Source organism: Gadus morhua, chromosome 4 (assembly GCF_902167405.1).
Source record: "Gadus morhua chromosome 4, gadMor3.0, whole genome shotgun sequence".
Taxonomy (NCBI): Eukaryota; Metazoa; Chordata; class Actinopteri; order Gadiformes; family Gadidae; genus Gadus; species Gadus morhua.
In genome coordinates, this window is record NC_044051.1 from 35,460,547 (window position 1) to 35,476,820 (window position 16,274).

Here is a 16,274-nt window from a genome sequence, read left to right on the forward strand (position 1 = left end):
TCATGTCCCGACATTTGTTAATGAACTTTACTGCATTGGCTGGGAATCTAACCCGGGTCAACTGCTTGGGAAGCAGCTATTCTCAACACTATACCACCAACGCTTACCATAAACACACCAAATGATAACTGATAGAATAAGTTCACAGGGGTTTCAGATTATCATAAAAAACACGATCTTCCTTCTCACAAACAGTTTGGATTGTTCTTGTCCACTAAAATATCCCTGGATCAATCTTTCATGTGCCGACATTTGTTAAAGAACTACAATGCAATGTCCAGGAATCGAACCCGAGACAACTGCTTGGAAAGTAGCTATGCTCACCACTATACCACCAACACTTAGATTAATTTACTCAATTGATACCTGACAGAATAAGTTCACAGAGATTTCAGATGAGCATAAAGACAACGATTTCCCTAATCACAAACAAAGTTTGGATTGTTCTTGTCCACTAAAATATTACAGAATCATTCTTTCATGTTCCGACATTTGTTAAAGAACTTCAATGTATTGGCCGGGAATCGTACCCGCCTCAACTGCTTGAGAAGCAGCTATTCTCACCACTATACCACCAACGCTGAAGCTTGAAAAAACAAATGATACCAGACAGAATAAATTCACAGAGGTTTCAGATGAGCAGAAAAACCACGATCTTCCTTCTCAGAAACAGTTTGGATTGGTCTTGTCCACTAAAATATCCCAGGATCAATCTTTCATGTGCCGACATTTGTTAAAGAACTACAATGCAATGGCCAGGAATCTAACCCGGGACAACTGCTTGGGAAGTAGCTATGCTCACCACTATACCACCAACGCTTACATTAAATTACTCAAATGATACCTGACAGAATAAGTTCACAGAGATTTCAGATGAGCATAAAGACAACGATTTCCCTAATCACAAACAAAGTTTGGATTGTTCTTGTTCCGTAAAACTAACCAGTAACAATCTTTCATGTCCCAACATTTGTTATAGAACATTAATGCATTGGCCGGGAATCAAACCCGGCTCAACTACTTGAGAAGCAGCTGTTCTCACCACTATACCACCAATGCTTATCGTCAACAACTCAAATGATACCTGACAGAATAAGTTCACAGGGGTTTCAGATTATCATAAAAAACACGATCTTGCTTCTCACAAACAGTTTGGATTGTTCTTGTCCACTAAAATATCACAGAATCATTCTTTCCTGTGCCGACATTTGTTAAAGAACTACAATGCATTGCCCGGGAATCATTCCCAGCTCAACTGCTTGGGAAGCAGCTATTCTCACCACTATACCACCAACAATGAGCTTTAAAAATGCAAATGATACCTGAAAGAATAAATTCACAGAGGTTTCAGATGAGCAGATAAACCACGAATGTCCTTCTCACAAGGAAATTTTGGATTATCATTTACAACTAAAACTTTTGTGTATCAATGGTCAAGTCCAGGGAATGTTAATGACTGTCGATGCATCAGCCAGGAATCGAACCCTGGTCACCTGCTCGGGAAGCAGCTATGCTCACCCCTATACCACCAACACTAACCTTCAAATACTCAAATGATACCTGACAGAATAAGTTCACAGAGATTTCAGATGAGCATAAACACAACTATTTCCCTGATCACAAACAAAGTTTGGATTGTTCTTGTTCCGTAAAATACCCCAGTAACAATCTTTCATGTCACGAAATTTGTTATAGAACTTTAATGATTGGGCAGGGAATCGAACCAGGGTGAACTGCTTGGGAAGCAGCTATTGTCACCACTATACCACCAACGCTTACCGTAAATAACACAAATGATACCTGACAGAATAAGTTCTCAGGGGTTTCAGATTATCATAAAAAATACAATCTTCCTTCTCACAAACAGTTTGGATTGTTCTTGTCCACTAAAATATCACAGAATCATTCTTTCATGTGCCGACATTTGTTAAAGAATTACAAAGTATCAGCCGGGAATCGTACCCAGCCCAACTACTTTAGAAGCAGCTATTCTCACCACTATACCACCAACACTGAGCTGAACAAAACCAAATGATACCTGACAGAATAAATTCACAGGTGTTTCAGATGAGCAGAAAAACCACGAATGTCCTTCTCACAATGAAATTTTGGATTATCGTTTACAACTAAAACTTCTGTGTATCAATGGCCAAGTCCAGGGAATGTTAAAGATTGTCGATACATTGACCTGGATTCAAACCCGGGTCAGCTGCTTGGAAAGCAGCTATTCTCACCACTATACCAACAACGCTTACATTGAATTCCTCAAATGATACCTGACAGAATAATTTCAAAGAGATTTCAGATGAGCATAAACACAACTATTTCCCTAATCACAAAAAAAGTTTGGATTGTTCATGTCCACTAATATATCCCAGAATCAATCTTTCATGTGCCGACATTTGTTAAAGAACTACGAAGCATGTGCCGGGAATCAAACCCTGGTCAACTGCTTGGGAAGTAGCTATGCTCACCACTATACCACCAACGCTTAACATAAATAACACAAATGATTCCTGACAGAATAAGTTCACAGAGGTTTCAGATTATCATAAAAAACACGATTTTCCTTCTCACAAACAGTTTGGATTGTTCTTGTCCACTAAAATATCACAGAATCAATCTTTCATGTGCCGACATTTGTTAAAGAACTACAATGCAATGGCCGGGAATCGAACCCGGGTCAACTGCTATTCTCACCACTATACCACCAACGCTTACCTTAAATAGCACAAATGATAACTGACAGAATAAATTCACAGGGGTTTCAGATGATCATAAAAAACACGCTCTTCCTTCTCACAAACAAAGTTTGGATTGTTCTTCTCCACTAAAATATCCCAGAATCAATCTTTTATGTGCCGACATTTGTTAAAGAACTACAATGCATTGGCCGGGAATCGAACCCCGGTCAAGCAGCTATGCTCACCACTATACCTCCAACGCCTACTTTAAATAAAACAGATGATGCCAGACAGAATAAGTTTTAGATAAGCGGAAAAACCACGAATTTCCTGCTCACAATGAAATTTTGGATTATTGTTTACAACTACAAGTTCTGTGTATCAATGGTCATGTCCAGGGAATGGACTTGACCATTCCCTGGTCACAAACAAAGTTTGGATTGTTCTTGTTCCGTTAAAGATCCCAGTATCAATCTTTCATTTCCCAACATTTGTTATAGAACTTTAATGCATTGGCCGGGATACGAACCCGTGTCAACTGCTTGGGAAGCAGCTATTCTCACCACAATACAACCAACGCATACCGTAAATAACACAAATGATAACTGACAGAATAAGTTCACAGGTGTTTCAGATTATCATAAAAAACACGATCTTCCTTCTCACAAACAGATTGGATTGTTCTTGTCCACTTAAATATCCTAGGATCAATATTTCATGTGCCGACATTTGTTAAAGAACTACAATGCATTGGCCGGGAATCGAACCCAGCTCAACTGCTTGAGAAGCAGCTATTCTCACCACTATACCACCAACGCTGAGTTTTAACAAACCAAATGATTCCTGACAGAATAAATTCAGAGGTTTCAGATGAGCAGAAAAACCACGAATGTCCTTTTCACAATGAAATTTTGGATTATCATTTACAACTAAAACTATTGTGTATCAATGGCCACATCCAGGGAATGTTAATGACTGACGATGCGTTGACCGTGAATCGAACCCGGGTCAACTGCTTGGGAAGCAGCTATTCTCACCACTATACCACCAATGCTTTTGTTAATTAAAACAAATGATACCTGACAGAATAAGTTTTAGATGAGCAGAAAAACCATGAATTTCCTTCGCACAATGAAATTTTGGATTATCATTTACAACTAAAACTATTGTGTATCAATGGCCACATCCAGGGAATGTTAATGACTGACGATGCGTTGACCGTGAATCGAACCCGGGTCAACTGCTTGGGAAGCAGCTATTCTCACCACTATACCACCAATGCTTTTGTTAATTAAAACAAATGATACCTGACAGAATAAGTTTTAGATGAGCAGAAAAACCACGAATTTCCTTCGCACAATGAAATTTTGGATTATCGTTTACATCTAAAACTTCTGTGTATCAATGGTCAAGTCCAGGGAATGTTAAAGATTGTCGATGCAATGGCCGGGAATCAAACCCGGTTCAACTGCATGGGAAGCAGCTATTCTCACCACTATACCACCAACGCTTACATTAAATTACTCAAATGATACCTGAGTTTTGGATTATCGTTTACAACTAAAACTTCTGTGTATCAATGGCCAAGTCCAGGGAATGTTAAAGATTGTCGATACATTGACCTGGATCCAAACCCGGGTCAGCTGCTTGGTAAGCAGCTATTCTCACCACTATACCAACAACGCTTACATTGAATTCCTCAAATGATACCAGACAAAATAAATTTTAAATGAGCAGAAAAAACACGAATTTCCTTTTCACAATGAAATTTTATGTTATCATTTACAACTAAAACTTCTGTGTATCAATGGTCAAGTCCAGTGAATGTTAAAGATTGTCGATGCATCGGCCGGGAATCGAACCCGGGTCAACTGCTTGGGAAGCAGCTATGCTTACCTTAAATAATACAAATGATACCTGACAGAATAAGTTCACAGGGGTTTCAGATGAGCATAAAAAACAATGACATTTTGGATTATCGTTTACAACTAAAACTTCTGAGTATCAATGGCCAAGTCCAGGGAATGTTAAAGATTGTCGTTGCATTGGCCGGGAATCAAAACTGGGTCAACTGCTTAGGAAGCAGCTATGCTCACCACTATACCACCAAAACGTCTGTTCAAAAAATGATAAATGATACTTTACAGTATAAGTAAAAAAAATAATAAAATGATATGCAACCGTATCAGATCGTAGAGGTTTCAGAATAGCCACTGCACCACGACACTCTGTTTTCATGAACAAAGTTTGAATTGTTCTTGACCACTAAAATACCCCAGTATCAATGGTTCCTTTCCTGAATCGTGGTGTCATTGTTAAAGATTTTCATTGAATTGGACGGGAATCAAACCCAGGTCATTTGCTTGCAGCTATGCTTACAACTATTCCACTAACGCTGATTATCAAAAAATTATAATTGATACGTCAAAGCTTAAGTTCATAGAGGTTTCAGATGAGCCAAAAACCATGATTTTCCATCTCACAAACAAAGTTTAGATTGTCCTTTAATAAAATGAACCAGTATCAATCGTCCAAGACCTGAATAATCCTTGGATTGTTGAAGTAGTTCAATGCCTTGGCCGGGAATCTAAAACATGTCAACTGCTATGGAAGCAGCTATGCTCACCACTCTACCACCAACAGTATTGTTCGAAAAGAAATTAATGATACCTCACAGCATAAACTCACAGATATCTCAGAAGAGACATGCACCACGACATTCCCTTATCATCAACAAAGTTTGGAATTTTCCTTCAACACTAAAGTATCCCAGTATCAATCCCCAGATTCTTGATTGTTCTGGCATTTGTTAAAAGGTATCAATGCATTGGCCGGAAATCCAACCTGGGTCAGCTGCTTATGATGGATCTTTGTTCCCATTCCACCAACGCTTTCTCCAGCCAATTTGTCAATAATGCGAAGCATAAGTTCACCAGGTTTTACGAATTGTACATCAGTTCATTGTCCTCCATGTTGGAGAAACTGTTGGTATGTAAACTCCATTTGAAGCACTTTGTGGAAAAGATGGTTCAATGGTGCAATGGTTTTGACTCTGGACTCAGTGATCATAGTGTAAATCTCGGTGGACACTGTGTTCACTGTGCACTTTCTATGAATTTGCTGGACAATGAGGCATGGGTTCATTGTCAATAACATGATTCCCTACCCCCCAATTCCCGATTCCACTCAATAAATACACATTAAAAATCCACACTATATTCAAACACCTTTCCAGGTGAACTACAATTTTTCTACAAGTGAAAACGATGGAATTGTGCTTTGAGTTTAGCAGTTTGGAGTCTCGATGTTGATAAATGTGGTTCAAGTTTTCTGAATTGTGTGCATAGTTGTGGTTTTTTGTGTGCATACACTAGAAAAATAATGTGTAATGGCATATTTCGTCCTGTTCAAAAGGATGAAAAGGGTAGTGTGTGTGTGCATGCCCATGTGTGCGTGCATGTGTGTTGTTGTTGTGCATGTGTGTTTGTGTGTTTGTGCAGGCACCCATGTGATCATATGATTATTTCTAGAGGGGGATAAGTGGATGAAATAGAAACCCTGTTGACTTAACACACACACACACACACCCATACACTCACACAAACACAGACACACGCACACATACACACAAGTTGGGCACACCATGCTAGATTGAATTACTTGTCCCACAATGGAGTCGACGTAACCTTAACCCCAACCCTAAACGCATGGAGTGAGAAAGAATAGGAGGAACGGGAGACATTTTGAGTATTTCTCCAATTGTTTGAAATCGTTTTGAGTTCATAGACGTAGCTCTCTCTGAAACCCAGGTTGAAGAACGGTGGAAATTTGTCAAGGACAAATTCTAGCTACGAAATTCTAGCTATGAAAACGATCAAATAAATCAGACATCTAACCACACACCAGATGCTATTCACAAACAAGATATGGACACACACAACACTAATTAGAGGAAGTATTTGCAACTATTGGATAGGCCATTGGTGTATTGGTCAGAGATGTGTGGAATGGGAATGGGACAGTTGCATTTTAAATAGCGATCTATACTGTATGAAAAATGGGATGTGATGTTAATGTGCCGATACTGTGAGGGCCCAGACCCAAACCCCACTCTGTCCTGGTCCCCACAATGATAGGACGGAACAAAACTTCTGGAATAAAGAGAAAGGCAGGGAGAGATGGAGGGATGGAGCTATAAAGCCAGACTTAACAATGACCAAGCAACCGAGATTTGAATTCAAGTGTCCAGCAAACACACACACATGCACAAAAACACAGACGCACACACACACACACACACACACACACACACACACACACACACACACACACACACACACACACACACACACACACACACACACACACACACACACACACACACACACACACACACACACACAGAGACACACATCAAAGCAAGGACGTACGCACATATACTGAAAGAGCTTGAGGGAGGGATGGGGAGAGAGAGAGAGAATGAATAGAGAGAAAAATCTGCCCTGCTTTCTCGGGGCAGTTCAGTGTGTGAACTGTGTCTAAACACGCGCGGTTCAGGTTCACTCGGTCGATGGCGGTTTTTGGGGACAGGGTCTAGTAACCAGAAACCTGACAAACCACACTTGCCCCATAGAACCCGGCCCTTGGCCGCAGAGAACCTGTAACCCTCTCTCTCACACACACACACACACACACACAACACACACACACACACACACACACACACACACACACACACACACACACACACACACACACACACACACACACACACACACACACACACACACACACACACACACACACACACACACACACACAAATATTAACCTTAACAACATATTGAAAACATACTGAGACCATATTGTAAACATATTGAGGCATGAAAAAATACATTGAGAACATTCTGAAAACATATTGAAAGTAATGAGAACATTTCGAGAACACATTCAAAACATATATCCACTAAACTGAAGAAACATGCAACATATCTGCTGGTGTCAGTGGTTCTGGGCATCTTCTTGTTTGTGTTAATATTCTATAAAATAAAAAAAAGTATTGATACCGAGATGCACACGACTTGTCAGCAGCAAGTCAATGATTTCACAGTCTAAATTTACAACACTCGCCACTTAGATAAATATATGTGTATTTTGTTACAGTCGATTAAAATGGCTGATGTTGCCCTGGGTTAATAAGACTGATGCAACTGTCTGTAATATATGTAGAGGGAGAGAGAGATAGACAGAGGGAGGGGGGGAGAGAGAGAGGAAGGGAGGGAGAGAGAAGGAGAAAGAGAGGGGAGAGCTTGAGGGGCAGAGCGAGATGGGGACGTTGGGAGAGAGCAGAGAAGACTGAGAGGGACAGATTGAGAGAGAGAAGGAGAGGGAGAAGACAGTGGGATGGAGAGGGAAAGAGAAGGAGAGGGGGAGCTATAGAGAGCAAGAGAGAGAGAGAGAGAGAGAGAGAGAGAGAGAAAGAGGGCAGGAGGAAGGGAGAGGGGGGGAAAGGGAGAGATGGAGAGAGATATGGAGAGATTGACGGAGAAGAAGAGAGGGAGGGCGAACATATGTCATTCCATTGAAACCCAACAGTCTTCGAGTTCCTCCTCTCCCATTCACCCTCTCGAATTAATACCCTCTTTCTCTCTATGCTGTGCAATATTTTCCTGTGATACTATATTTCACTTTAATGCTGTATTTTAGTTCTATGCTGTACTTTATTGTTATGCTATGCTTTAGTGCTATGCTATATTCTATGCTTGCTTTATTTTACAGCTATTTTACTGTTATGCTATTATAAACTGCTATATTTTACTGCTATGCTATATTTTACTGTTATCTTACTGCTATGCTCTTTTTAACTACTATTCTATAATTTATACTGAATGCCAATGTGATGCCCAAACAATTGCAAAGTAAGACTTATTTGTGATGGCACAAATCGATGGCGAGGTATGTGAAAATGTCCACCTTGTGACAGAATGTGCAAACCTTCTGTAAAGTCATGTCAACATTTTTTGACAATTATTTAGCACAATGTTAAACATTTTATATTTAAAATCTTTAAATATTTGTTATTTATTCTAAATATTTCATCCAATCAAATTGTTCCATGTATTAGTGTACACACAGAAATGTAGGGTCATTTTTCAGTCAAGCAAATTTTTTATTGCATTTGTTAACACTATTCCTATTATTTCATTCAACTTTTCATATACTTATTCACACTTTATTTCTCTCTCCCCCTTCCTCCATGTCTTTCTTTCCTCCTCCCTGCCAGTGCCACGGAATGTCCTGGATGCCAGCGCAACGCCAGCTCAGCTAATCCCATAGCTAAAGCACCTTAGCAACGCTCGGTTACACAATTTGGAGGAACGACAAAATTATATATCTAAAGAAAGAAAGAAATGCATAAAAAAACAACAACCAAGTGTTCAGACCGTTGCCCTCGACTGAACGTATGCATGCGTAGGATACGCACGCACGCCAACACACACAGTGAGCGGTGCTGGGTTTCGGGGATCCGTCAGTGTTCAAATGGGACTTATAAAAAGTGTTGCTAACCGGCCCTGGCTCCAGGTGATTACTCCACTGCCTCGCTCATTGCTCTTCCAACAGCGCCATATAGCAAAATGGCGCTTTATACTTTAGATCGTATAGCTTTGTGTTTGGGTCAAACTGTGGAAGCACAGAGTTCCTTGGAAAACACAGAGATGCTGACTGTACTTGAATGAATACCAAGTATGTGCAATGATTTACCTTGTAGCTAAAGTATTGGCAGACTTCAGTCGGTGCCTAACGGTGCATTAAACCACATTCTCATTTATTTATTTGCATTTATTTGACACATTTACCTTTTGATTTTTTTTTTATGTATTTCGTTATCATAATTGATTCTGCCCCTTGTGATATCACAAATGAGGACTGTCCAACCAGTGCCTATACCATACATCTGGACAGTCTACCTTGTTTTGTCACAAGTGGAAAGGGTCCAAGACATATCCACCTCACACCTGGTGGTATAATAGGGGCTCTTTAAGTAGGATGGGCAGAACAGTCACTGCATGGGGGAAAAATACAATTCAGATAGCTGTGGAGGAAAAATGCTAGATAAATTTAAAGTTGACTGTGGTTCCCTTTGAGGGTATTTTTTTTTTCGTATAATTATTTGTTATAAAGCTTTTAATTGTATATTTGTTCTCAGACTATGGAGCAGTGGAGTTTGTCTACAGAATGAAAGTGAGCAATTCTATTCTATATCCTAGCTAAGTATGTCAACGTTGTATGGGAGCCTACATGTGTGTGGGAGGGTGTGCGTGTGTGTGTGTGTGTGTGTGTGTGTGTGTGTGTGTGTGTGTGTGTGTGTGCGTGTGTGCGTGCGTGTGTGCATGTGTGCGTGCGTGTGTATGTGTGTGTGTGTGCATGCAACCCAAATTCAGACTCTCTCAACTCAACCTTCTCTGTGTTTAATCTGGTCACAACCATGACACACACACATGCACGCACAGACACACATGCAAGCACACGCACACACACACACACACACACACACACACACACACACACTCACGCATCACACACATGCATCACATGCATCAATGAATCAACAACCATTATAATAAAACACTCACAGAAAAATCACACACCAACTAAGAAGTATTCCATAGCAAGAAATATTAATAAATATACATGCAAAGAACTACACGAATGACAACAAACACACACACGCACACACACACACACACACACACACACACACACACACACACACACACACACACACACACACACACACACACACACACGCACACACTGAGAGAGAGAAACACAGTCACCGTAAGTCAGTGTGCAGGACTCTGTAAGTGGATCAAGGAGGTGGGTGTGTGTGTAGGAATCTTTAGCCGGGCTATCGCTAACAAGCATGTGTCTGTCACACTCCTCTATACAGCAAATCCACTTCCACACCGCAGATTAGCATACTGTTTAAGCCAAGTCACACACACACGCAAATACACAAACACACACGCACACACTCACACAAACAAACACACACACGCACACACACAAATACACATACACACACACACACATACATGCACACCAAAACATTTATAGATGCATGCACATATTTGACAGAACTGTCCCTTCTGTGGATGTTATATCTGCTCTGGGTGATGTCCCCATAAATCCATTTGATACCTTTTTAGTTATTCTGCGAGAGCGAACGAGGACACCGCAGAGCAGCTCATCCGTAACCTGCATCATGACTGCTAGCAAGGGAGTTGTGTTTTTTATGACTCACAGAATAGGCCTACTAGGTTCAAATGATGGTGTGATGATGCAACAGTGCAAGCTCTCCGGAAATTCTTCTCCTGATGTCTTTTCCATCTTATTTCAGTCAATAGAATGGATCATTTGCGTATAAGTTATACCTTGATGGCACTCCTCAACTCATTGTGAAAGTTTGCACAAACACTTGTGTTTCAGCCTACAGTGTTTGAGATTACAGCTTTATTTGTGAAGCAGCTTTCATTTTTTTTATTTCACTTTGTGATCATTGCAGAATCAGAAATTGGTACGTTGCCATAAACGCTGAAAGCAAACCAGAAGGAAAGTCCATATTAGGTCATTTTACTTTCGAGGCGAGTCACTGATTTCCGCCGCACCTTTGAACTCCGGCGGATGTTTCAATCAAGCTCTCCTTCATAGCACAATTACTACTTTCACCTCCGCAGTCAAACACATGCGTGGCGCTTTAATGAGACGCCGTGCTCCAATGATCAATACATTGAATAAACGGGAGGAACATCCCTCAGAAGGGGGGTGTTGTTCAGGCCAGAAACCGTGCGCAACAAATCCGTAATTTATACTTCTTAGACACAAAATAGGTCTTTCGTGATGGCTCCCACAGGAGACGCCTCGCTTTCATCTTCCGCGGGGAACCTGTGAACGAGGGTCTCCGGTGGCCTCGGCTCGAGCAGACGGCAAGTGATGATTATAGGTCCCGCGGGACATCCGGGAGGTTACTCTCTAATTGATTGTCATGAAAAGGTTCTTAATTAATTGAGAACCGTTGCAGCTCGCGCACGCGCGTTTCGGGGTCTGCGCGCTACCCTGTCAACGCGAGACAATGGTCTTTCTAAAAAGGCTCGACCATCAAGAGATGAATAAATAACCACCACTGGAATATCTAAAGGCTTGATATGTTGCTTTTGATAAATATACATTGTGCAATTGTGAAGCCTACATATACAACTGAGCTAATGCAACTACACGCATACGATTATTGTACCTCTCCAGTGTACTGCTCTGACGTGTTTAAATGTATTGAAAAGAAAACATGTTGATTTGAAATATCCTAAACGTACATCAACTTTACAGATATGTCCTTAGGTGCAAACGGGTACACGCACATGCGCACTGCAAAAAAAGAGCGGCAGCCTCACTTCGTGGTCGCGCGGCCCAGAATCTGGGACGCTTCTGCAAGAAGGAAGGGAGGGGGGGGGGGCGCTTCGGATTAAACGGCTGAAAAACGGTGAAACGTGTCAACGTGTAATTGCACGATAAGGCCTCCTCGCGAGGAATTCATCAACCCTCCCCCCCCCCCCTCTATTGCGGCCCTGCTAATCTTCTCGTGGCACATTCTTTCTCGCGCAATCGGTGCGCATAATCTGCTGTCGACAGAACCGGGTCCAACACGGACGATGAGGCGTGAGGAGGAGAGAGGAATATGCGGAGGCGTGATCAACTGCCGGCGATTATCCAAATGACACGGGGTGGGCGGGGTTTAGATAGACAGACAAGACGCGCGCGCTGTCCAATCCCGCTGTATGCGTCATAGGGTTATGAAATATAAGAGCGAGGTATGGGTGTACACCGCCACGCCCGCGTGCTCACCACCTGTCTCTGTTGCTTTCATTGTCCCGTGACCTTCTATCGTTTCATCCGGTCATTGTTTCCTGGGAGAGAGGAGATGGGGGAGAGAGAGAGAGAGAGAGAGAGAGAGAGAGAGAGAGAGAGAGAGAGAGAGAGAGAGAGAGAGAGAGAGAGAGAGAGAGAGAGAGAGAGAGAGAGAGAGAGAGAGAGAGAGAGAGAGAGAGAGAGAGAGAGAGAGAGAGAGAGAGAGAGAGAGAGAGAGAGAGAAAGAGAGAGAGAGAGAGAGAGAGAGAGAGAGAGAGAGAGAGAGAGAGAGAGAGAGAGAGAGAGAGCGAGGAAGCCCAGCATAGATAACTCAGGTCTAAGTCGTTTAACTTCTCACTTTTCAAATCTTCTAAGATAACATGGAATATGGGATAACATTGCAAATTGCAAGTTCAGTGCTTCAGAAAGGGCTTTTGAAGGCTTACAGTAACGGCAGTTTTGATTGAGTTACCTAGTTATATCTGACTTGATAATCGGTGTCGATTAGGTTGATTTATAGGAATAATTTGAACGCATTTAAAACGTAATACATCATGTTATTGAGGGACATTTAGGCTACGATGTAGTATGTAAAACAGCTTCACTAAACCGAACATTGAGTCTGTTCTCAATTTATATAGAGAAAGCATCTTTGATCAACTTTAATTAGACATCAATTACGGCAATAATAATAACATGCCAATAACATTTTTGGTTTGGTATAAACCTATAGTCATATATGGAAATTAAAATACACAAAATCAAACACATTTGTCGGAGCACTTCAATAGTGTTGCGCCCTAAATTGGTTGATTGGTAAATTGTCAAATAATTTAACCCAGCTCTTAAGAGAAATAGATGTCGAAATGTTGTGAAAAGATGCCGAATACATTACAAAATGCTAATAGCACCACCTTGACATTTGTAACTAGTGGTAAAGTTGATGTTGTTTGTGTTGCTTGCCCGCTGTGCAGCTCGCTCTGAGGTCCGAAGGAAAAGCAGTCTCGTCTGCGCGTGGTCACGGGTTGCGCTTGGCCGCTCAGTCGATTCAAGTGGGACTAACTATAAGTTTTTTTTTTTTTTTTCTATGAATTGATTACTAATCCCTTCTCCTCAAACAAAAAACATCCCCACCGGCACTCTTTATCGCCCCTTCTTTCTGAAGGACCCCCGCCCCTATGATCACCCCTTCATTCAAAGGACCCCCCCCCCCCCCTTTCACCGGCCCTCCCCGCAATTCGAGCAGCACCCTGCCGCGGGACAATTGGCCCTAAACGTATCCGACCTACGTCATTGTCATCCGTGTAACAAAACAGTCATGCACGCGGAACACCTGCCGTATTACATTACTTTGTGACGTCACAACGAAGGCCCCGAGAGTGGTATACAAGTTCACTGAAGACGTTAAGCGTGTTTTTTGGGGTGCCAAGAGATAGCGCTGAAACTGCATTAATAATCCAAAATATCCTGACAACGATTTAATGGCGTCTGTCTTGGAAAGGAAAATATAGACAATGAAGTCTTTTCAATACGCATCAGCATCAATCCCAAAAGGTTGGGAATAATTTCCGAATGTTAAGAAGAGTGAAACAACAAGTCAACAAAGGTCTACAATAATAAAGAAAGCAGCCCGAGCCCAAGTAGTACAATCATCCCTATTAATTATGATTATTTCTGATTTAATAATAACAGAAAAAGTAGAACAGTGCCAAAGTACAAGAGTACAAATGTTTGACAATATGACTATTATCAAGTTGATCATTACGAAAGAAAAATGTCAATTCTGCCCGAATTTAGCAAACGAAAGGTGTGAAATGCTCTCACTCTTGCGATATGTCGGTTGTTTTTTTCCAACTCCAGCAGAAGTTTAAAATGATCAGTCTGGGGGCACAGTTATCGATATAAATAAGGGCATATCCGGAGTTCCTATGGCCTAAACTTGGCCCTATGCTATTTAGGCCTGAAAGGCCAAACATAACAATTTAATAAATAATAAGAATAAGCAAAATATGCACTAAATCCAGCTTTCAAATCGTCCCGTTTTCTTTATACAATTATCTATTATATTCATGATTGATTGTAACATAATTCAAAACAATAACATGATCAATGTGGCCTAATTAAAACAAGACAATATAATTCAGCGGGACCTTATGCAGGCCTATAAATATATATGTATACAGACTGAGCACCGCCTGATATCTCGCGATATGTCTAATCCTGTGTCGACACAGTGACATGTATGTAGCCTACATGTGGAGCCCACGCGCTACGGCTGCTGTCACGCGATATTTTTCGCCGAATCTCTTCCTGCATATGTGGGTTTAATGGCGCTTCAACTGGGGCCTTAATAAAACGTTTTCCTCTTGAAGTTTTATTAAATAAAATATAGGCCTAGATAAATTTAATAGAAATTCGTTCAATCATAGTTGTGAGATTTTTTTAAACTGAATGAACGTTTGGAAGGATGGTCAAAAATGTCAAACATGTTATTTCTTGGACGATGGCTGGTTGAGTAACTCCAAAGGGCCCACCCTCTACACCCAGTGTTGGTACCGATGCGCAAGCAATCATAAACATTTTGAACTACGAAGTTTCTTTCTGCAGCCAATAAGCCTATTTATTCACAATTAACATCATTTTACAACAACTAAACAATCCATATAACACTGACCTACATGTTTGCAAGCATAACTTTGAAATTATTTTTTAAATAGGAATTTGCTGTGAAACACGCTCACGTTCAAGCTGACTGACTTACTGACTGGTGGAACAACATTATCCTCAAACATTTCATTGGTTTTTAAAGATGGCGGGACTTTGAGTTCCACGAAGAAAATATAAATCCCAGAAGAATCCAAAGCAGGATAGGACTCGTTTACAAACTTGGCATCGACCTTCTCAGTTCCAGGGTGAACAACATCTGCCCGGCCATAGATAGAGTCTAATCCAGACTTAAATCCTCAAATAAAATGTATATTAGGCCTATTCGTTATATTTTAAAGAAGTGAGTCCCAACATCATTCTATGTACCAACAAAAAAAAAAATAATACATTCCACAGTCTGCACCAAAGCAGGCACTTTTATAATAACACCGAATTCAACCATTCGGTTACGTTACGGTCATTATAAATTACTGTACTTCCACCATTTCTCCGCTTTTTCCGTCTTTTAAATATGAGTCAAAGGTAGGGTCCCGTGCACGCTCGTCCCCTGCGGGGCTCTGGTAGTGCTGCGCGTGCAGCACGTTCAGTCTGCCCTGCACGGACGACTCTCCGCCGGCTCTCCGTTTCGGTAAAATCATGCTGATCATATCCCGCAGGTCCCCGGTGGGGCACGGCGGGAGGCGCGCGCGTCGTAGGAACCGGGGGGCTGACGTTGGGCTCGGACTTCACGAGGGACCCCAAAGTCCCGCCGTGCGTGCCCCCGGACACGGGAGAGTGCACGCCCGAGTTCTGGTGCGGGTGCGTGTAGCCGGTGAGCCCCCCGTAGCCTGGGGGTGAGCCGCTCATGTAGCTCGGTGAGTTCGAGATGGGGCTGTACTGCAGCGCGCTCATGTCGTAGCGGTGGACGTGCGGCGAGTTGTGCGGGTGGTGGTGGTGGTGATGGGGGTGCGGGTGGTGCGGGTGATGCGGGTGGCTCCCCGGTGGGTCCCGGGTGCTGACTGTACGCGAGCTGCGCCTCTTG

The 16,274-nt window shown here is 41.8% G+C and overlaps 1 protein-coding gene across 1 annotated transcript in view; it reads right to left on the bottom strand.

Moving 5' to 3' along the window:
- Nucleotides 1-14,227: 14,227 nt before the first annotated feature.
- LOC115541746 (transcription factor SOX-1-like) overlaps nt 14,228-16,274 on the bottom strand; it is a 5,621-nt gene continuing 3,574 nt past the window's right edge. The window contains 3 exon segments of the mRNA XM_030353593.1: nt 14,228-15,803; nt 15,805-15,924; nt 15,926-16,270. Coding sequence (XP_030209453.1) covers nt 15,759-15,803; nt 15,805-15,924; nt 15,926-16,270 — 510 coding nt within the window. The 3' untranslated portion in view covers nt 14,228-15,758.